The 23,036-nt window shown below is 48.7% G+C and overlaps 1 protein-coding gene across 1 annotated transcript in view; it reads left to right on the top strand.

Moving 5' to 3' along the window:
* Positions 1-23,036, top strand: part of HFM1 (helicase for meiosis 1) — a 3,754,865-nt gene that overhangs the window by 3,651,241 nt on the left and 80,588 nt on the right. Inside the window, exon 36 of the mRNA XM_085599940.1 lies at positions 13,943-14,036. Within this exon, the coding sequence (XP_085456066.1) occupies positions 13,943-14,036 (94 nt within the window). The remainder of the gene's footprint in view (positions 1-13,942; positions 14,037-23,036) is intronic.

Here is a 23,036-nt window from a genome sequence, read left to right as displayed (position 1 = left end):
CCATTCCAAGCTCAACAACAGACCAATGTGAAAAAGGGGGTCAAGTGATTCTGGGGTGAGCTGGAGGTTTTTGGGGATGTCCAGTTAAGGCAACTGATGCATACTTGCAGAAGCGTCCAAGATTGGCATCAGCTTCACTATTAGTCCCAGGTGTTTCCTTGAAATAAATGCCAGTTTGCCCATGTTATGCGCGAAGCCCTCGTGGCAGTAGACATCCACGGCACCCTCAGCACATATTCCTTGAAGATAGGGGCAGCAACATCTGCAGTGGTAGCAGGCATTAACATAGAATCAGTTAAGAAGAATGTCAGGAGGAAGTCGGAATGCTGCAAACGATATGTGTGGCTCAATATGTTATAGGCACAGGAGCTTCTCTCTGGCCCATTGAAGTAACGATAATATTTCCTTCCTGTTTATTTGCATTACAGCACATGGCTACCGCTAGTGTGTGGGTCATTGGTCTTACCTTCGTGCAGCGCGCACGGTCAACATGCAGTCGGAGTCGTTTATCCAAGCAGACAGCAGATGCAGGTCTTGAATTTTACACGGCCGGTAGGGGCGGTCTTCGTCTGGAAGGTTTCAAGCGGCGTCGACAAGGAGGTTGCAACCCGGGGGCTACCGCTCCCGGCACCCATCATTCTGCTGATGGGCGGTAATGATTTGGCGCCAGAAGGACCTTGTTCACGGCTCTGCTGGCGGGAATCACCTGGGTTGGCTAAGGGATTCCCATATGCAACCACAGCAAGTTTTCACAGATACGGGGTCCATTTGTCGGGGCAGGGTAATAAGCTCTTTGTAAAAAGTTGGTTGCTTTCTTTCGTGATGCAGCATTTTCTCATGTTGCTAGGTGGTCATATTTGGGGGAGTCATGGTTGGTCAGGGAACCAAACATTCCTGCAGCGTTTAAGGAGTCATGTTTTGACCTCAAAACGTGTTGCCAACGTGGGGCGTCACAGATTTAAGTGCAGGCGGATTCAAGATGTTGTTGGTTTTTTAATACCCCGGGGAAGGGGTGACACGGTCATTGGTGAAGGTCTGGGGGCATCCGCCACCGCAATTGTCCCTGGCCCTAGGGGGTACCCCGTGATACGCCCCGTGATAGTGAAGGGGGGGTGGTGGCTGCGCCAGGGGACCAAGGTATGGCCCGGTTGCCCAGGCTCATCCCCCCGATTGGGTGCCAGGGGGTGTCCCTTTACTGGGTTGCTCTGGCATGATTCTTTTTGGGGGGTTAGCTGCCTTGCTGGCCCTAGCTCCCTCTATCTTGAGGGAGTGGAGAGTTTGCCTTGTAAACGATGCCACTAGGAAATGAGAGGTGGTCAATCATGGCTCCTAAGGGAGTGTGAGAATATGTGCGCAGGAGATCATATGTACTTGTAAAAAGTTTGCTGTTTTAAACTTTGTGAATTTTTGTAAATATATGGAAATGTTATGGAATATGAAGCCAACTGTTGAATTTTCATGTCGTGTTTATGGAGTGTAATAAATAAGGCCAGAGAATGGGTACATTCTCAAAACACAAATCTGGTTGTCTGTTGTTGTTTCATATGATGGGTACAGCTGTAATGTTGTTCTGGTATGGGGAGGGCGATATCGGTTATCCTTCTTCAGCACACCGGTCTCATGACGGTCCCTCACCTGTTTAGTTTATCAAGGTTTTCACTCCTCAACAATATGATGACGTGACCAGTAACGTAATGCAAAATGCCACATGGGTGTTTGGGGCTTGTGTTACTCCTACGGACGTGACACGCTTCAAGTAATTGTAAATTCTTAATACCCAACACCTTTCCTAGTCTCTCTTAACTACTGTACATCATCTAAACTCTCCCGGATACTCTATTGCGCTTCCCATTATATAACTATTGGAAGGTCATTACTAAGGTGTAAGATAGCACACAGTGCAGTCACTCGAATGTCTGTCTAGATTTTAAGACCAAAGGATTTATCATTTGAAAACACAGTGTCTACCCGTACATGTGTAAAGCCTGTTCTCTGTGTCATGGGTTCATGCAGAGCTGGTGTCAGTAATGTCTCTGTTGCACGAGGAGGGAAAAGGGGGGGGAGCCATCATACACATTTAAACGCAGTGGATGGCCAACAAAAATATTCTCTAAGTAATATCGCCTGTGCATCAACCAAGCAACCGAGGGAGGGACTTTGGTAAGCTGTTCACTAATAGGGAACCAGCATTTTTGACTGTCACAGAAGAGAGCAAGTGGAGGTCGATGGGCTTAGTTAAAGCCCATATTGTAGCTACATAAATTCTCGCAGAGCAGTGCATGCATGCTGACTCTTAGCTCAACCTAATGACAAAAGAAGAATAGTCTGAATCACTAGAGTCAAGTAAGAGGGACGATGCTGTCTGCAGGACTTTGATGCAGACAGCTCTATGGGCCTCACCGCCCTGGGCCTGTACCCAGCTCGCCCATGCCAAAGGCCAGCTGGGCACAGAGGAATATAGTTGTAAAATATAACTCAAGCGGTTCAATGCAAGCACTCCAGCGGAGATCAGGCGAGCAGCACCCATTCGGCTGCCCCCCTTCTCTCCTTCGTTGTGTTCCATAGCCAGGGCTGAAACTCTGGGCACTTCTCCCACCAAAGCTTTCTACCATAACAGCATGGGGTTTCCCAGTCTGCTCCGCACTCATATGCTCTACGTCTTGATCATCCTTACCATTCCTGCAAGTGATAGATGGTGGCTGGAAAACCTTAAGCCAAAGGGAATGTAGTGTCTGCTCCAAATCCAAGACGAATGCATATTTAAAGGGATTCAAACCAGTAAATGTAGTCCTGTGGGTTAACACACCTACTTCAGAGGCATGGTCCACCTGACTCTCCTCTTTTCAGAGTCTATTTGTTTTAAAGCTTATACTTGGTACTCCGAGACTAGAGTTCAAATTTTATGTTTTTCTTTAGCTTTGTGATTCTGCTCAGGCCCACTCTTTCCTTCTGATTTGCTACAGAGCAATTTAACTTCTATTGCATTGTCCACAGGTAGTCAACCAGGCCTTAGTATGGTTCATCCTGCCCTAGGTCCCTTTTGTCACATGTCACTGCCTTCTCTCCTGTTCCCTGTCACCCTCCCTTTTCATTTTCTCAACCTTCCCCTTTCCACCCCATACATTTCTTATTTGTCTCATTTCATATTTGACATTGTATCCTTGTCTCAGTTTTCTCTTCCTTGCTCTTTCTAAATTTCTTCACTGCAAGTGTAGACCAAAAGGACATACCTAAATGACAAAAAAGCAATGAACATTAAAAAGATGTTGACAACAATTCACACTCTGGGAAGGAAGAGGGTGTGCCATTGAAAGGGGATAAGAAGACATTGAAAATAGAGATCAACACCACGTGTCTAAATTCTTGCAGCGCAAAGTCAATTAAAAATCACCATTCAAAAGGGTGAAGTCTGCCCGATATCAAGAACTCATTTCAATGCTTATTTTATTAATGGTAGGAAGTTGGTTGCTCTTCTGGAGATAGGCTGAACACTTAGAAGACATACATTCCATAGAGAAAAGTAAGTTTGTGTTCATACAGAGAGTCGAACTCTGCCACAAACATAACCTTATCATTTTGTAGAGCTGAACTCACTCCCCTAGAGATAGAGCTGAGCTCCAGCACAGATGCAGCCAAGTCCCCGCATACATAGTGCAGAACCCATGCACCGATACATCATATACCGTCTACCCATAGGTACTTCTTTCATTGAGTTGGAGAAGAGTTTCTGCAAACATAGCACTGTGACCCAGGGCAGACAGAACAGAGCTCTTCCAATTATGCAGCCAAACTTAAATGCAGACAGTGGTGAAGCCCCTCGCAGACATAGATCGAGGTGAGCCAGTTCACTGCCAGAGATGAGCTCTTTCAGCATTCATTCCTATAATGTAAAGCCCAAGGTTCTTTGAGACCTGAGAAACCAGGATGTGCTAATATTCTGTGGGAGCATCACACATCTCTTACCAGAGTTAATCTTCCTGAAAGGGATTGAGGAGTAGAAGGGGCCAAGGAGAATGATAGTGAGAGAGAATGGATCAGGAGAAGCAATTGACGAGAGAGAGAGAGAAAGTCAAGGTAGATTATAGTGAAAGAGAATTAAGCATGTGTGCAAACATAGACAGAAAGGTGAGAAAGAAATCAAGAGAGTGTGACTGAGATGGAAAAGAACAGAGATGGAGTGTGACACAGGAGATACCTGAGTGAGAGATGTATGTACACTACAGAAATAATGCTAAGGCAAACTTTATGTCATGTTATGTAAAGGGTATTTGTTAAGTGCACAGCTCATCCTGAAGAGTATCCTGGTCCTGAGAAAGCAGGGGTTATTGCAGCTGTGACTGGGACTTGACCAAGTGAAGAGCCATGTTTCCAGTTTCTTGCAGAGCTCAAGTACTGAGGAGACAGCTCAAATGTGTAGGGGCAGGTCGTTCCAGGCTTTGGGCAGGAGGTAGGGAAAAGGATAACAGTCAAATACGGTTCTCTGTATGTAGGAGATGTGTGTGAGCAGAATTCTGACTGAGCAGAAGTACCTGGTGAGTGTGTTGCATGTGGGTTAGTGAATGGGGGGCTGTGGAGGTCTATGTAGGGTGAGATAATGTGAACACAGGGGAAAACCTAAGTGTGAATTTGGCGGCTGGGTTTTGTATGGTCTGAAGTCGTCTAGCAGTTAGTGATTCCGACAGAGTATGTTGCCATAGTCCTGGGTGGCCATTCTGCATGAGCTGACTGGGAGCCATTTGAAGATTTCATTGAACATTTTGAAGGCGTGGAAGTAGGAGGCAGTGTCTATATTGACTAAAGCAAATTTTACAGCATAGTTCACCCATTGCTTTGCTCACTTCATAAGAAGCCTGCCTTTCACTGTGTCACTGGACCATGCTGTTTGAGGAGGGTGTCAATGCCAGTCACCACCACACATTTGATTAGTCAATTAGGAACTGGGTTGTTGTGAAGATGTTGCATATGTGACAGATTTACTTGACAGCTATGTTTTAGAATTTTAAAAGATGGTCTAGTCAATTTTGAAATTGTGTATCTGATAGAGACATCTAGCTGCAGGTTCCTTAACTTAGAATATCCCCAGGTGGCAGACTGGATCCGAAAAATTTTCCCCCAGCAGTACCTCTGCACGCCGCAGGGTGGCGTCGCCCGGCTCCGTCCTGACATCGTCCACGGAAATGACGTCAATGGAGCCATATAAGTCCCTCCCAGCGCGCTGATGTCAGTTTTCCTTCTTTGCCACGTCCCAATGTGGATCCGGGAGAAGAGGTTCATCTGGCCTGTTTGATGTTTTCAGGCCCTCTCGATGCCTTTTAGCATCCCGGAACAGTGTGCGATGCCTACGGGCCTCAAATCGTGTGGGACCTGTACGTGGCAGATGTCGGCAACTGATATGCACGAGATCTGTATGTGGTGCTTGGGAGAGCACCACGACTCCGTGGAGTGCGACGCCTGCCGGCAGCTGAAGCCGCAGTCCCTGCGAGAACGTCGTATGAAGTTGCTGTGTGCCCGGATGTCCAGTTCAGAGTCCTCTCGGCACCGGTCTCCATTTCCAGCTGAGGGGTCCAAGCGGCGCCAGACTTCTCATGCTGGGGCTCCTGTTCGGGACAGGCCCAGGAGTCGTTTCCGCGTACGTCATTCACCTGACGCAGGTAAGCACAGGAGGAAGTCACGGAGGTCGTCGGCCTCGCATAACCATGACATCGCAGCTCGCTGCTCTTCATCTTTGCTGGACACAGGCCCACAGGAGTCAGCCCTCACCTACCCACCATTCCCTGGTGCTGCGGCGACTCAGACCCAGATGGAAGCCTATTCTATGCTTTACAGGCCATCTTTGGTTCACCCACTCTCCCTGGCAAGCCATCGGACCCCACAGAGGGGGTAGGGACTCAGGTCGGGGATTCGCCGGCGGGTTCGCCCTAGGCACTGATCGAGTGCCCTGACTCCGGTTCCAGAGTCGCTGCGACGTCCAGACACGGCCCGGAGGGGCATCCCAGCCAGACGACAGACTCTCCTGTAGAGTCGCTGCACAGCCCTGTGGGGCTCCCTGCGTTGATGTCGGATTTGGCTGCAGCACGGAGTTGGACTCTGAGTCAACGCTGTTCCTTCCTGTGTTTTCCCAACTCGGTGGAGGTCGAGTCGAGTCCTCTTTATTGGTCATCGATGTCGAACTGACACCGTCCCAACATCATTCGACGTTGGTGCCGTCCCCAGCTGTTCCTCGGTTGGTAGAGGACAAGGCCCCGGAGAGTTCACCAACCCCAGGGTTGTTTCGCTGCTCCTCGGAGCAGGTTCCCATGGGGCACTGGCCGGCTCTTCCTTCTGCACTGTCATTTGGTGCATGGATTAGCCTGCAACTGTTCCCTCCAGATGACTTGCTGTCGCCGCCTAGGATGGCCACGGAGGCCAGTGCTGCTTTTGCAAGGACGGTTCGCAGGGCTGCAGCTGTCTTGGAGATGCATCCGCCCTCAGTCTCTCTGCCTTCTGATCCTTTGTTCGATCTTCTCCACCAGGGCGCCATGGTGGTGGAGCCCTTGCTGCCTTTTGGTGGGTCATTACATGATATCCTTCTGGGTACTTGGGCAAGACCCTTATCGGGGGATCCTGTGGGTCGTGCTATTGCACACCACCATTGCCCGGCTCCAGATGACCCTGCCTGTTTGTCCCTCCATCCAAGGGCTTAAGGACTGGTAGTCCAGGCAGCACTCTCTTCTTCTTCTTCTCCTCTTCCGTTGCTTCCTCCCACTAGGGCGTCTAGATGGTTGGAGTCCTGTGGCCGGCCATGTCTTTGCTTCCACCAGCTCAGGACTTCGCTCCCTGAACACGACTTGCGTGTTTGTTCGGGTTGCTTTTGCCCTTTGGGACTCAGTCGAGCACCTCCTTCCATCCTTGCCAGAGGGCCCTCGTGCTGACCTGGACCTGTGCTTCGTGATGGCTGCTACATGGGTCAGTTTTCCATTCGGTCGACCATGGACACCACTGATTCCGTGGGTCGGGCTATGGTCAGGTCAGTTGCTCTGCGTCACCATGCCTGGCTGCGCGATGGTAGTTTCCCTAAAAATGTTCAGGAGCGTCTCATGGATCTCCTCTTTGATGGGCTCAATCTCTTTGACAGTCATGCTGACTCTGTGGTCCAGCGCCTCTTGTCTGGGCTCCCATGACTTCCAAAGTTTATAGTCCTTATTGCGGCTCTTTAATTTAGTTGCAATATTGTCACTGCTTTTCTGGTATCTGTCTATGGGTTTACAGTGTTATTTCCCAGACGGTTTGTGCGGCTAATCAGCCGTTTTTCCCTTAGTTTGGTACAGCCAGGCTAGCTGTTTTCTGCATTTCTTTTTTGAGCCCTCTGTCCTCGAGCTTGTCTCAAGAGGTGTCCCTTGCCTTTTATAGGGATGTGACATACCTTATGTGGGGTATTCGTTGGCTGTTGTATAGGTGTTCCTACTTGCCCAGGAAATGTTGAAGGCTCCCGCAAAGTCTTCTTTATATATTTTCTGTCTTTCTGGGGACATGTCCAATTAATTATACTGTGGACTTCTTACTTTGTTGCGATGAGTCACCATGGCCTAGTGGTTGTGGTCTCAGACTCTTACTCCAAAGGTTCTGTGTTCAGATCCTGGTGTTGCACTGGGTGTGAGTCGTCAGTCAAAAATGCAGGCAATGTTGCTTCCTCTCTTCCTACTGATGTAGATGGCTCCTCTGGGGGGATCCACAGGTTTGGTGTGGCTCTCTCCTGGAGCTTCTGTGTTTTAGCCTAAAGTTGATCCGTGCCACTCTCCTTCCTCTCTGGATGTAGCCTTCTCCAGAGTATTGTTGGGTTTCTACCACACCCGGCTCACCCCAGCATGTTCACATTCCCCTTGTATTGCCTTTGGCTATTCCTTCAGCTTTTGCTAGGTTTTTGGGCTACATTGGCTATCTTAAACGTAAGCATGTGTCCTTTGTGGGCCTATTGTTCTGTTCCGCTCTGGAACAGTTTCTGTCTGTGTTCTATGCTGACACGACATGTGAGTACACACTGGGTGTGTGCGCTGTCACGGAGTGGCGTGGTATCCCTTGCTCCACTGTCTTGGCCTCGTCCTATTCTTGTGGCATTGTCTAATCTTCTTCCCTGGTGTTGGGAAGGGATTAGGTCTTCTCTCATGGCTCAGAACCTGTCGGGATTTTTGCCTATGGGCAGTGAAGTCTACGCCCAACACGTCTCTGCTGCGTGTTGCCTTGTGCCCTTACCTCAAGTCCTCCTATTCATTGCTGCGCAGAGCTCAGGTACTTCCGCTCCTGGCTCCTGCTCCTGTTTTAAGTGGACGTATTCTGCCTAGGATACTCTCTGGCATCATGCAGTCCCTGTATATGGTTATGTACACATTCTTTCAGACACACTATGTTTGTGTCTTTCAGACTTATTCCTCATTTATGTGATGGTCATTACCCCTGCCTGTCATGCGTGAGACCAGGTTTCCTTCCCTGGTGGAGAGGATGGTGTCGTCTTTTCAGTGTCTTGACATTGTTATATCCTGCACTGCTTCCAAGATACGTCCTGCGATGCTTTACATCGGTGCCATTGGTAGGGTATCCCTTTGTCTTTCATTGTTCATGACTTTTTCATATATATCTATATGTCTATATATGTATTCTGTCATGAGGGGGACACACAACGTTTTACCTGCTGCTGTTCCAGGATTTCTGCCCCAGATTCCGTCTCTCTCTCTCTCTCTCTCTCTCTCTCTCATGGGAGATAACTTTTTCTATGTGCCTGGCCTTGCCGGTGTCCTTAGCTATTGTACCCCTGGGTATCGTTGGCCTGTTGACTACCTCGTGATGCACCAGTCTTCTCGGCGACGTGCATGTGGTGTCGCTGTTCCATTTCATTGGGCTTTTGCATTTGTGTGATGTGGTTATGTGTATTCCTGTCAGCCAAATACAGGTGTCTCCTGGTAGTCATGGTTCTGTCTATCTCAGCATCGTGACATTGTCCCCTGCCATGTCAATTTTAGCATCCACTGTTGTGCATGCTCAGTTGTATGCTTGACTCTGTCATACTCTTTTTGTCCCTTCTCTGGGACTTTGCCTCTTGAGGATCCATGGGATCCTGTGCTCAATTTCACTTCCTTTGTGGACGTTTGTGGCATTCTTCCATTATGCACTGACCATTCTGATTCTGCGCTTTGATTTCGCCCCTGTCTGGACGAAAGAGGTCTTGTGCCATCCTCTGAAGGTTTGTGGTCCCTTTGCTCCCCTTGCTCATACCTCCATCCTGAGCTTAGTGGGTCTGGTGTCAGCCAAACTGTCGTTGCGGTCCCCACCATGCTTTAGTCAATATTATTGGCGAATTAGTTCTCTTTGGAACTTGGTGGGTTTCAATCGCAGAACCTCCTCCAATGGGGTATAGCTTTGGTATCTATTCTAAGTTAAGGAGTCTTCGGCTAGATGTCTCTATCGGATGAACGAGTTGCTTACCTTCGGTAACGAAGTATCTGGTAGAGACACAGTCTAGCTGCAGATTCCTTAACGCCCACCCAGCCTCCCCGTTCTGCAAAGACCTTACCAGGCTGGTTTCTACCCACTTGCTTCCTTACAGATGGCCTTGGTCTTCCTGCAGGGTGGTCTTCATCACCTGCTTTCGGGCAGGATGTCTCATTCTGCTTATCAGTTGTTTCCACACCCATTCTCATCCTTGGGTGGTGAAGGTATTTATCCTTCCACGTTCCCCCACCCTGGTCCTTCCAGTGTGGGGATTTTTTCATGTTCTTCTATCCTCCCGTCACCCTCATCTATTCCTTTCCCATTACTTTGGGGTCTCCATGACTACGCTGTGGTCAATCGGTTTGAGGGTCTATTTGGCTGTGCTACAGTCAATAGGTCATTACTGGGGTGTATGGTTGCACATTCTTTGATGTTGTAGAAATGTGGTCAATTACCATCAGCCATGTTGTTCTAGTCTTGTTGCCCTTTACAGCTCCATCCTGTGGTTGCAGACTGCCTATCGTTTGTCATGACATTTATATCCAATGCTGTTTTTAGCATTGGATTTAGCATTTAGCTGCTACCCATCCAAAAACATAGATATCAAAATAATTTGCATTCAGTCCACTCACTAGACAGCATGATGACTGCGGCCTAATGGCTAAGGTAAATCATCAACAGAACATGAGTGTTCACAAGGAGTGGTGCAATTGAATATTAGAGGCTTTTTTTGAATATTCTAGTACACCAAATAAGGAAGGAGATGTGGTCTAGTAGCTACGTTGTCAATCTGAGGACCTTGATTTAAAACCAGCTTGGCATTGACTGAAAATGTCAATGTGCCTATAATTTAAATGTGTGAGATTCTAGTATAAGTGCATTTAACAAAACGATATAAGCCATCACTTGATGAATACAGTCTTGCATCATTTTCCATCACCTCTCTTACTGGGCAACACTCTGTTGCTCTTGGGTTAAGTCCATGCTGTAGAAATACTAACACATGCATGATTTTATATTGTGAACAAGTACCAAGCTTATTATTCTCTGTAGATACCCCTTCCTTTTGAGCAGGTGGTGAGCCCACCTAATTCTGTGACAGCCACATAGAAGTAACCACGATTTCCTTTATCCCGGTTTATTCTTCACACCTCAAGTCCACTTCTCAATTTCTGTGGGAGCACTATATTGAGCACGTTGGAAAATTCTGTCACACACGTTATTGTTTCCTGGAACCATGTTATCTTTATGCAGTTCATACTACTTTTAATCAGAAAAGACACTTTTCCAGTAACCCTTCAGTGCTTTCATTTCTGACATGTACCAACCATCTTTCAGACATCTGATACTCGCAGGTCTGGTGGACACTTGGTGAACTCCAGCAATGCTTGGTGTCTCAGGGAAATGCATTGGCAAAGACAAAAGATCTGGCTTTAATGAACTACTGCACGTAAGATCAAGCAAGGAGATATGCCTTTTCCATGTGTTAGCACATTAACCTCAGACCTATTGGCTTTTCAAACATATATTCTAATACTGTCTCATCCCCAAGTGTGCCAAATGGTAGCCTCACCAACACTGTTTAGTACTAGTACCCCTGAAGTTCGGATCTAGTTGCTCCCGTGGTGAAGATTGAATGTTGAAGCCAAAAAGCCAGCTTACATTAAATAAGAAACAAATACTCCACCGGGCTGAGTAAAGATGTGATTGACAAAATTTCAAACCAATAGCTGAAAGAGGAGAAAAAGTCTACTCCATATATATTTTTAGGTCTCGCCTGGCGTAGGCTGCGCGCAAGCGCAGTCTCGCTGTCGAGATTTAATGAGATGTGGTATTTTCTGTAAGGGGCATTAAGCCCCGCCCCTCTTTTCCATTGGCTGGCGTCACCGTTTATGCTAAACGGTGGCAACTATTGGAAAAGAGATGCCGGTGACGTATTTGCTTGGCTTTCTGAGCCATCCCATTTGGACGGCCTGGCCTGCTTTAAGTTCGTCGCAAAAGGTTTCTTATCTTTATGGGGCCAAACACATGGCCCCATAAAGATAAGAAACCTTTTCGCAGCCGAGACCGTCCAAGTGGCTCGGCAGAAAAAGCCAAGAAAATATGTCATGGCGTCCGCTTGGTTTTTGTTGTTATCGAGTAAAACCTCTGCAGATGGCGCTCGGCCGTTCACCCCTCATACTTTGAGTCACTAGAGGGGGCGTTGCAGTGCCGTCCATTTTCTGCAGATGGCGCCCGCCCTAGGGAGACGTCTAGGTGGAGGCACGGCACTGGCATCTCATGGACCCTACAGCACAGCGAGACATCGAGACCCGGTCCGCGGCATGATGATGGGTAAGAGCCGAGAAGACACCCCCGCACCCTCCCCAACGCTAACTACACAGACCGTGGTGTTAGAGGTCCTCGTTCTAGCTCCCTGAGGCTCCCATCCTTGCAGAGCGCCGAGTATTCCACAGATGGGCATGGTAACACCCCCACACCCTTTGCAATCTTATTAGCACCCTGTACAGACCCATAACTCCCCGTCTTTAGGACACCGTGACTCTAGTGCTGGTATTTCCTTTTAAAACGCATCCTTGTGTGTGTTAAGGGGAAAGAAGCCAGTACTACAAGCCCAGAATGCATCAGACCCTCAAAAGTAATCCTATGACGGGTATTATGTTGTGTTGGTCTGGAGGCTGAAGCCAAGTGGAAACCCTTCTGCTCCTCTAAACTGACTTCCATGGAGCTCTCTTACACCTTTTCTACTCACAGCCCCTCCTCCTTCTTATAGGACAAAGGTTGCATAGCTGCCAAGTTTTCACGATGCATGTTTAATTTATTGCATTTTTATATGGCGTATACTTGGCCCAAAGGCATTCGAGTGCTTTACAAGAGAGCAGGAAGGGAGTTCTGGTTAACAAACATTATAAAACCAGAAAACAAGAAGAAAATAACAGTTCATACCATCAGGGACATAACAGTAAAAGTAGTTACCTAACCATCATAGTGAATCAGCAGTAAGTGACCTCAAGAGCAGTGAAAACACATATTTTGTAACAAGAAAAACAGGTCTGTTTGTGGCATATTCATGACGTTTATCTGTTTGCAGCGTGCCAGTGTTTGATGTGCACGACTCCTATATTGGACTTTATTGCAAGCGATTCAACCGCAAGCCTGGCGCAATGCCAAGGTCGCCAGGCTTGAATTATTTTATTTCCCTTCGTATTCAGATCCTTGCAGTACTTTCCATTAAAGAAAGTAGCAGAACTGCAGGTACCCCATTGCAATGGAATATATAGTATTTGATGGAACTACCTCTGCCTGACATAGTTGAGATCTCTGAAGTTGGTCCCTCACAGGTCACACCATACTTTGTTTTAGTAAGTGTACTTAATGAGTGCTTGTAGAAAAAACTTCTTGGTATTATAGAGGGCGATACACAGAGACTAAAAAACAAAATGAATAGAAGATGCACCAGATCCGTCACTGATAAGGAGCATTGGCATAGCCAGTAGCTCTCACCTGTTGGCTTTGGTAATGATTTTTAGTCATGCTGTACAGCTGGTGTACAGCGTGCATGAAAATGCTAAGTTGTGTCTGTCGCATCATTTTGTGAGCGTGCTCCAGCATGCATGTGCACACCTTCAAAATGAGATCAGCACTTTTTCTTTTTATTTAATAATCAGGGATGGATTATTAAATAAAAAAGTTGTGCAAAATGCGATTGTTTGATATAGCGCGAATCCGTTTAAAACAAAAAACAAATGGGGAAGTAGGTTGGGGTGGGTAGTGTGCAGGGGACGAAGCAGTGGGAAAGAAGAACAAGCGAGAGACAACAATAGGGAAGCACATGGACAACCGTGAGGGTGGCGGGCGTAGAAGCGTACAGACAAAGGAGAGCTTAGGGAAACACAAGGACAATGTATGATGGGTTGGCTGGAAGCACATGGACAAGGGAGGGGCAAGCACACAAGCAAGAGTGGTTGGGGATGGGAAATTGGACAAATGAGGGTGGGCAGGCTGGATGAGGCAGTAAACGGACAAGGGAAAGCAAGAACTGCAATGGAAGGTGGGCGGGTGGGGAGGAAGCTTGAACAGCTAATGAAGGAGGGAAGCCTAGGGGAGAAACACATGGGTGGAAAGAGGAACATGAGAGAGACAGCTGTAAAAAAACCATGCACTCTCTTGGAGTTCTTAACAAACAAGCATTTGCAATGCAACAGGTCTCGCATTTACGCGAGTTTAAGATATAAGCATTGTAAATGACTGTGTTTTATTTATGTTTCAAAAACCAAAACATACATAAAAGACATTGTCATTTACAATGCCAATAGCTCAAACTCTTACAAAGGCGAGACCTATTGCATTGCAAATGCTTGTTAACTATAGGTCTGTATATGAGCTGCACTGTTAAAACTAAGGCCTAAAAATGTATTGTATGTCAGATGTTTTATCTATTGTGTTCTCTTTCTGAATTATTTATTCAATGATTTTCCAGTTTTTCTCAAAAACAAGAGGAGTCTAATGACATCTTACAAGAACCAGAGAACCCGAGATCAAATCTAAAAATGGATGCCAGAAATGTGCATATGGTATGTATACATTAAAAAAATTAATATATAGTGCAATGTTTATTTCATTTGTTCGGTATTGTCTTCTCTTACTCACTTTTGTCCAGTGGTTCGGTTTATTGCCACTGATACATATGACACACACCAATATTGGCTACACATTAGATGCAGAGTAAAATATTTCCCACTAATGCAATCAAATCCAATATATTTTACATTTTTTAATATTTCAGAATATAAATCAGAGTAGGCATATCATTCAGTTAAAAAGCAAATCATTCCTAATTGCTAAACTCAACTCAGTGTTTGAGCTAAATAAAAAAGATGCAACTTTTCGATGTATTATTTCTGGAAATATGACCAAAGGTCTGATGGAAACTTTCTTGGACTCATTATGCTGGGGGGATGAAAACAGTAAGGAGCTTAAATAAACCTTTTATGGTCACACGTGGCATAAGAATGGATTTAAACCTAGCTATCATTTGTGTCTGTGATGCATGTATTATTTCTTATAAAAACATATCTGACTCTTGACTTTGTATTGCAATTAATTACTGAAACAAAACATAGTATATAGTTTTGTCATAAAAGTACATACATGTTATAAAAGTCTAGTGCTCAATTTAATCCAGTATTAAACATAATCATCGTCTCCATCATTTCTACCTACCCTTTCTCCATTTCTACCCTCCCCACCTCATTATGGGGCATATTAACAAGCCAGGCGATAAAATTATCGCCGCTTTAGCGGCAGAAAACTGCCGCTAAAACGGCGATAATGGGCTTGATAATATGATCTTTGGAATTCCAATTGAAGCCCAGGTTAGATGTCCTTCACATCTAACATGGGCTTCAATAGGAATTCCATAGAGCATATTATCAAGCCCATATCGCCGTTTTAGCGGCAGTTTTCTGCCGCTAAAGCGGCGATAATTTTATCGCCTGGCTTGTTAATATGCCCCTTAGTTTGCTCCATTTTCTGCATCTTCCATCCACATTTTGGGGCATATCAGCAACGAGGCAATAGAAAATTATCGCCGCTTTTGCAGCCGTTTTCAGCCGAAAAGCGGCGATAATTTTATCGCCTAATTAGCAAGGTCACGCTAACGCGGGAAACCTTGCTTTAGCGTACGAAATCTTAACGCCCAGCTTTGCATCTCTAATGAGATGCAAAGTGGGCGTTCCTGACCTAACATGACAGGAGAAATGTCGCTAAGCGACATTTCTCCTATCATCAAGCCCCACGCTATGAAGCATAGCGGCAGGAAAAGTAGCGATAACCCCTGTTATTGCTACTTTCCTTACGCCTGCTTCAGGACTGACTTAGCCATGATATCCTATGGAGGGTGGATATCATGGCTAAGTTTGTGGGGCCCTATAAGCAAGCTAACGCCACATTTCGTGAGATTATTGCTGGGTTTCCAGCGATAATCTCACGTTAGGCAGTTAGCGCTAGGATTTTTATCGCTTTTGAGATAAGCGTTGCTAATAGCACGCTATCTCAGTGATAAAAATCCACGCTAGCCGGCGATAATTATCCTAGCGCTAAGTGCGCTTAGCGATAATTATCGCCGGTTGTTGTTGTTATGCCCCTTTGATCCTTTAGTGAGATCAAATTTAGATTTTTGGTAGTTCATTTTATATATCACTTTTTCATCGGTTTCCATATCAAAAATATCCTTTAGGTATGTATCTTGTGTGCATATCCTCAATGTCTTCCTTAATCATAGTATGACTAATTTTACCACTGCTTGTAATGTTGCAAACCATCTCAGTCGTCCCACCCTCATTTATACTCAGATATTTCGCGCCAAATAAATGGTAAATAAGGGGGAAAGAAGCAATTGAACATCAAGAGCAGGCTTCAAGGCACTTCTAAGGTTATACTAGTTGAAACGAAATGGAGTTTCGACTAATATTTGGATTTATGAGACAAATATGAATTCAATGTACATATCTGATCCCTTTCCTCATTCTTAAATATACAGCTCCATTGGGAGAGTAAAATGAGATTATTGCACAGTCTGCTGCTGTATATCAGGAAAGAAATTTTTTACTTTATTCAGAAAACGTATCCAAACAAAGCACTCTCCAACTGAGTCTGAGAACATGTAAGATACAGAAGCATTTCAAGGAAAGTCTCTCGTTTACCCATTGGATAAAGATAGAAACCTCTAAAACATCTAATCACCACCGTTCTTGTGCAACAAGTGGCATTCAAGAGAAAACCTTTGGTGTCAATAGAATAAAAACAGGCATTGGCAAAGCCATTAGGTTTCGTCTCTGCGAAAACTATTGGCTTTGTTAATGTTGTTTAGACATGTTGCACAGCAGTGTTGGCTACTGTGCAGCTTGGCGGAAAGAAAATAATAGCCAGTGTCGTCAGTGTCATAGCCCTATTCTTTTCTGCCACTTTGGACAGCAGTGTGATTGCTGCTGTGCAACAGCATGTCTAAAAAACATTGCCAAAGCTACAATATTTCGCATTGGCGAAACCTATCGGCTTTGCCAGTGCTTGTTTTTTCTTGTTTTGTTTCTCTTTTCTTTGGTCTGCTGGCCTCCAGCTGGCCTTTCTCTCCTACTGAGAGTGAGGCCAAACACGGGTGCTATAGTTCGAGCAGACTGACATCTTGTGTGAAGAGGGAGAAAAACTATTACACCAGCCCTGGCAGAAGAGTAGTGGAGTGGAGAGTCTAACCAGGAAGGGCCTGAATAACTCTTAAAGGTTGAAAAACACATGAAAGAAAGGTGTGAAAGTTGTCACTAGGGCACATAAAGACAGGGTCTGGTGTGCAGATAGCAGTCACAACAGTTAGGCACCAGGAAGACTTGCCCCTAGTGGCATACTGCTGCTCCCATGGCCGAGGTAACAATCAGAGCAGAAGAATGTGCTACCTGATCTCCCACCCGCATCTCAATGATTAATGTCCTATTACTTACCGGTAATCTTCATTACTCCTGGTCCCGTTGTCCTCGTCCTATTCATTTACAAGTGAAGATGACCATCTCCACGACAGAAAAAAAGAAAAGGAGCATGCTGGGATACCCAACCCACTCCCTCCCACTGGGAGTACATAAGCGGTACCATCCCAGCATGCAGCCTGAAAACACCAAACCAACAACCGGAAGGCCGGCCGCCAGGGAGGGAGGGAGGGATGTAAGGAATGGGACGAGGACAACGGGACCAGGAGTAATGAAGATTACCGGTAAGTAATAGGACATTACCCCCAGGTCCCCTCTGTCCTCGTCCCATTCCTTAACAAGTGGAGAATACCAAAGCAGAGAAACTGGCCTTCCGGAACCCCACCAACGCCAAGGGCACCAGACCGAAAAACGGCACCACACAGGAGCAAAAGGAGCCCACTAGAAGGAGAAAAAACGCAGGCAGGAGCACACAACCAAGCATGCCCCCAACCAAGCGGACAGAGCCGACACCCCAAATCCAGCAGGGGACGACCAGAGAAAAAACACAAGAACCCCCCCAGGCAAGCCAGAAGGGGCCACACACACAGAACCAAGCCCCAAGGGAGCAACCAGAGGGGCAAAACCAAGCCCCCCCCCCCAAGAACGACGAAAGGAAGGCCAGGGGAAGGGGGCGTGCCCCAACGGGGAAACGGAGCCAGAAAAGGGCAACTGACCAGGGAGAGACCCCCCCCAAGGGCGAAGCCCACAGAACCAGGCACCACCAGGCGGCCACCCAACCAGGAACCAAACAGGCCAACCCAGCCCAGCGGCCAAGAGCAGAGGAAAACAGACCGCACAGGGCGGCAGGGCCAAAGGCCCAGGAAGGAACAAAACAAGGCAAGACATGACCAACCACCAAACCACCCCAACACACCAGGGGAAGCCAACAGCAGAATCGCAAAGACGAAAGAGGGCAGAACCAGACAAGAAAACAGGAAACCAGCCAAAGGAACAGCCAGGAAAGAGAAGGGGGCAGGGAATCCAAGCAAGTCCCCCCCCCCCCCCCAATGACAACAGCAGCAACAGGGAACCCGAAGGCCAGAAACCCACAAAAGGACCAGGCCACAGGGCAGGAACGACCAATGGCCAACCCCAGCCGAGACAACGAAGAGCCGCATGAACCAAAAGGCCACCCCACCGGGTAAAGAACCCGGGCGACAAGAAAAGGCTAGGCCCAAGGCACATCCCCAAAGCAGGAGACTCCGGGACAAGAAGCCCAGCAACCCGCCCAACGGAGGCCAGGGAGAGCAAAGAAGCCCAACCCGAAGCAGACCCGGCAAAAAACCAGGGCATCAAAAAGACAACAACAGAGGCCCAACACGGAACCTGGGATACCAACACCCCGGAACCGTAAAGGAGGAAACAACACCAACCAAGAGCAGACCAACTGGCAGGATTAGAAAGGAGGACACCAAGGAACCACCGAAGGCGAATCCCAAGAGGCAGAAGGGCAAAACAGGAAAGACCAACAAGGAGGCCAACAGCCCAACCCCCAAGAAGCCAGCCGGAAAACCAGCAGGCAAACCAGCCAGGAGGCACAGAACACAGCGCCACCAGGACCCGGATGGAGAGGCAAAAAGAACCCCCAAACAAGAAGGGGCACAGGGAAAGGCACCGCATCCAATCACAGCCAGGCCATCCAGAGAGCGAAGAAGCAGAGGGAGGGAGCCCAGCAGCCCACACCACGGACCCAGGGCCACAGCCAGCCGAAACGAACGGCACAGGAAAGGACCGAAGACCAGCCCAGGACCGCAACAAAGCCCAAGAGAAGGAGCGCCCAGGAAAGGACCCAAGCAGGGACCAAAGGGGACCCCAAGCAAACAAGGGCCCAACAGCACAAAGCCAGACACAACCAAGCCCAGAGGTGTACCAGCAACCCAAACGCACATGTGAATGGGAGGCCAAACACAGGGACCGCAAGGGCAAACCCAACAGAAGCAGAGCCCAGGACCCAAGAGCACACTGGAACAACCCTGGCACCAAAAGGAGAGGAGCCCAGAGAAGCCAAAGGCGCACCACCCAACAGGGGAGCAGGAACGGAGCCAAACAAGGGGAGAAGGAACACCCCAGAGCCAACAAGAGAGCAAGGGTCACAGACGCCACAGGCCGCAAACAGCCTGCGTGGGAGTACAGGCCCAATGACAGGCCCCCAAGGGGAAAAAAACGGAGCCCCAGACCCTAGGCAAGCCCACCGCAACCCGAAAGCGGAACGAGAGGAGCGGGAAGCAACAAAGCAGCCCACGCACCAGAGGAGGCCGACACCCAACAAACACAAGCAGGGGAAGGGCACAGCAGGCAGGGCATGGCACAGGAGCCGGGCACCTGAAGAACAAGGGGCCACCCATGGCAGAGGCCAAGGAAGACCAACGACACCCAGCCACCACAGGAGGCAAAAAGAGCGGCAGGCGAGAAGACAAGCCCAACAAGCCAACACCCAACACCAGCTAGAAGCCACCAGGGCCCCGACCAGCACTGCCCCAGAGCCAACAGGCCAACAAGGTCAAGGGTCCACCAGAATTCGAGGAAGGACACAACAGCCCCCCCCCCCCCGGAAAACTAGGGGGAGGACCCAGCGAACCCACAGAAGGCAGACACCGCAAGCGAGGGGCAAGCAAAAGCACCCAGAAGGACACAAGAAACACCCAACAGCAAAAAACCGCAGGCAGGCAGGCCCCCAAACAGGCACGCACCAACCCACGAAGGAAGCCCCGAAGGACCCCATCAACCCCCCTAGGCAAAACCCCCAAAAAAAGGAAGCGACCTAGGGGAAACCATGGCCCAAGACAGGACAGCGAAGGCACGGGAGCCAACGCCTTAGGCAGCAGAAAAAGCCGAAGGACCACCAGGACCCGGGAGCAGGGGGCACAGGAGGCAGAGAACCAGGCCAGAGACACCAAGGGCCCCGGACCGAGACAGCAAGCAGACCCACACCACACGCAACCAGCAAAGTACAGAGGGCCAGCACGCAGGAACAGGAGCCAGCAGAGACAGGAAACCACCAGCACCGGAAGAGACCTGAGGACAACTGGATCTAACAGCACCCGAAAGGAAGCAAGAAACCCAGACGGGAAGGCCCAGGGAGACCAGCGGAGCCCAGCGCAAAGAAAAGGGGGCAAGAAACGCAATCAGGAGGCCCCGGGTACAAACCCCGGCACCACCCAGAGGCCCAGGCGCACAGAGCGGCAGCGACCAGAAGGCCAAGCAGGCAGCAACCCAAACACCCAAAGAGGGCACGAGGAAGAGACACCACCCAGGGCTGCAAGCGAATCCCACGGAAAGCAGAAGCCAACCGAACCCGGAAAACCCAGGCGAAAAGGAACAGAGATACCGCAGCAGATAGGGAAACCACAAGCGCGAGCACCAAAGCCACAGGAACGTAGGCTGCAGCGTAGACCCCGTCAAACAGCCCAATCCCCAAACCAGCCAAGCCACAAACAGCAGCACACGACGCCGCAAGGGAAGCGCAACCCAGCTGAAAATGACCAATGCAATGACACAAACATGAGGTACAGCACACATGGGATCAAGCCCGGAAACACAGGATGCGGAGAGGATGCCAAGGGCAAACCAGCAGGCACAGGCACGGAAGTTGGTAGCCCCAGCTTCACGCCACAACCTCGCCCACAGACAAGAAGAGGCGCACACAGGAAGGACGGCCAGAGGAGACGCAGGTGCAGAAGCGGTGAAGCAGCCCAGCAGAAGAGCGCCCGCACCGCATGCATGGGTCCCCAGGCACAAACCCCCGCATCATCAGGAGTCCCAACCCCCAATCCAAGCAGCACCCAGAAGGAGAGCCAGCCATCACATCCCCAAAACAGCAAGGAGAAAAAAAGGAGGCCGCTATGCGGTACTCACCAAGGGGGCAAAAAGGGCACACCACAAGCCCACTGCCCCCTAACAGCCGCCCAGGCGCGCACCAGACCCAGCGCCGGGCAGAGAAGTCCGCTGAAAACGGCCTCCGAGGCCACAGCAAGGCCCGCCCCTGCACCGACCCAACCGAGCAGCAGGGGCAGCAGGAAGAAGAGGAGGCCTGCAGGACAACAAACACCAAGCAGGGGACCCAGGAGCATCGCCCAGCAGAGCCCCAGGACCCACCGAACAGCCTCAGCAGCGTGTCCCCCAGACCAGCAAAGCCACAGGGAGACGTGCACTGCAACCCGGAAGAGACCGGGAGGAACAGCGCCCCAGGCACAAAGGGCCGATCGGCAGTCAACACGGCTCCTGGCAAGCCCGGCAGGCCAGGAGAACGCGGAAGAGGACGGCGAGGACAGCCCAGCCACCCCAACGAGACGTCCAGCGAAGAATCCATCAGGTAAGTTCAAACACGTGCCAATCTGTCAGGAGACAGAAAAAAAGAACAGGCTGCATGCTGGGATGGTACCGCTTATGTAATCCCAGTGGGAGGGAGTGGGTTGGGTATCCCAGCATGCTCCTTTTCTTTTTTTCTGTCGTGGAGATGGTCATCTACACTTGTTAAGGAATGGGACGAGGACAAGAGGGACCTGGGGGTAATAGATATTATGAAAGAATCCCTCTTTGTGTGAAAAAAACACAGCTCTGGCATGTAAGCAGGCGCTGCAGAAGAGCTGACAATAGCAGATAATTGAAGCTATTGTTACTGTTGTCATTATTTATTCAATAAAAAGGCAATACAATGATACTTACATCATTCCTAAAAAATAAGAAACTCAAATTGAGTCAAGTTGGTGGACCTTCGTTTATATCAATTGCAGAACTAACAAAACAAGTTCATTTTAACTAGTCGTGCAGTAGAATTGTGCCCTTGTTGCGCTCAAATACTTGAAATACACGAATGCAAGGGGATGTCAATGGGATGCATAACTTGTTTTATGCTGCCCTCCGTCAAGCACACTCAAGCTTTAATGCCCAATTCGAAGACAAGCTGACATTTTAACAGCCAAATAGTGGTAACATTTTACAATCTCAACACGAACGTCATCTATCTTCCAGTTTGTTTGATAATCAATCATCAAAGGGGTAAATTCTCATGAACGTGTGAATATAGCTTAACGCAACTCTTCACATCGCAGGAAAATAACATTGTGGTAACGCGGTATTCCCAAGCCGGCGGTACCATGCGATAGGCCCACGATAACGCGTCAAATGTCTGCGACAAAGTCAACGCGACGCTGCAAAAATGCAAAACACGAATGTAAAAAAAGCTGCGATGAGGCCAAGCGCGATACAAAAATCAGCGAAAACCAGCCACAGGCCTGCAATTCCCATGCTTCATGCGGGAAAATGCACTATAAAAGCTAAAAAAAAAACTCACCAAAACCAAATCAAACTGCGTAGCACCATGGATGCACCTGGACCGAGTGCAGAGGACAACCCGAACCACACAAGCCCCACGGAGGGCCAGCCTGGAACCCCGTGCTTGGGGAGGGGAAGGAGAAGAGGAAGACGGGGTGCAGTCCGCAGGAAGACCGTATCATCGTCACGGAGGTGACAGAACACAACCAACAACTGTTCGTCACCTCCACTGCGTCATTGGCAACACAAACGGAAATATGGCAGTCCATCGTCCACAACGTGAATGCAGTCGGAGTGTCGATGAGGTCAATGGAGAAGGTCAAGAGGCACTGGCATGAAGTGCACATACAAACCAAGGAGAAACTCGCTGCCAACAGGAAGGCAGCAAAGGCGACTGGAGGTGGGACTCCTGAACCACAGGAGGAGCTGGATGAGCTGGAGGCAATGGTGGCCACAGTCATAAGTGCGGAGACGGTGCAAGGAGTTGGTAGTCTGCACACAGCTCGAAATGACCTGACCCACCAGCAACAGGGTGAGAAACGACCAGGGACTGGGGGGGCAGAGGGAGAAGGGCACAATGGCACACATGCACAATCATGTTCAGCACATTGCACACCCAAAATGAGTGTGGAACATGTCCCTGATACCCTTGGCACACTGCAGAACACATAGAAACACCAAGTAGGCCCCCGTCCACAATGTGCACAAATGGGCCCCCCTCCATATCACCAATACCACGACCTACCCATGCACATGTGCTGAATCCAGAAAAGCAGCGGCTCT

This window comes from Triturus cristatus, chromosome 4_2 (genome assembly GCF_964204655.1).
Source record: "Triturus cristatus chromosome 4_2, aTriCri1.1, whole genome shotgun sequence".
In the NCBI taxonomy this organism is placed as follows: domain Eukaryota; kingdom Metazoa; phylum Chordata; class Amphibia; order Caudata; family Salamandridae; genus Triturus; species Triturus cristatus.
Note: the sequence above shows the minus strand (reverse complement) of the source record. Positions and strands in the feature narration are given on the sequence as shown.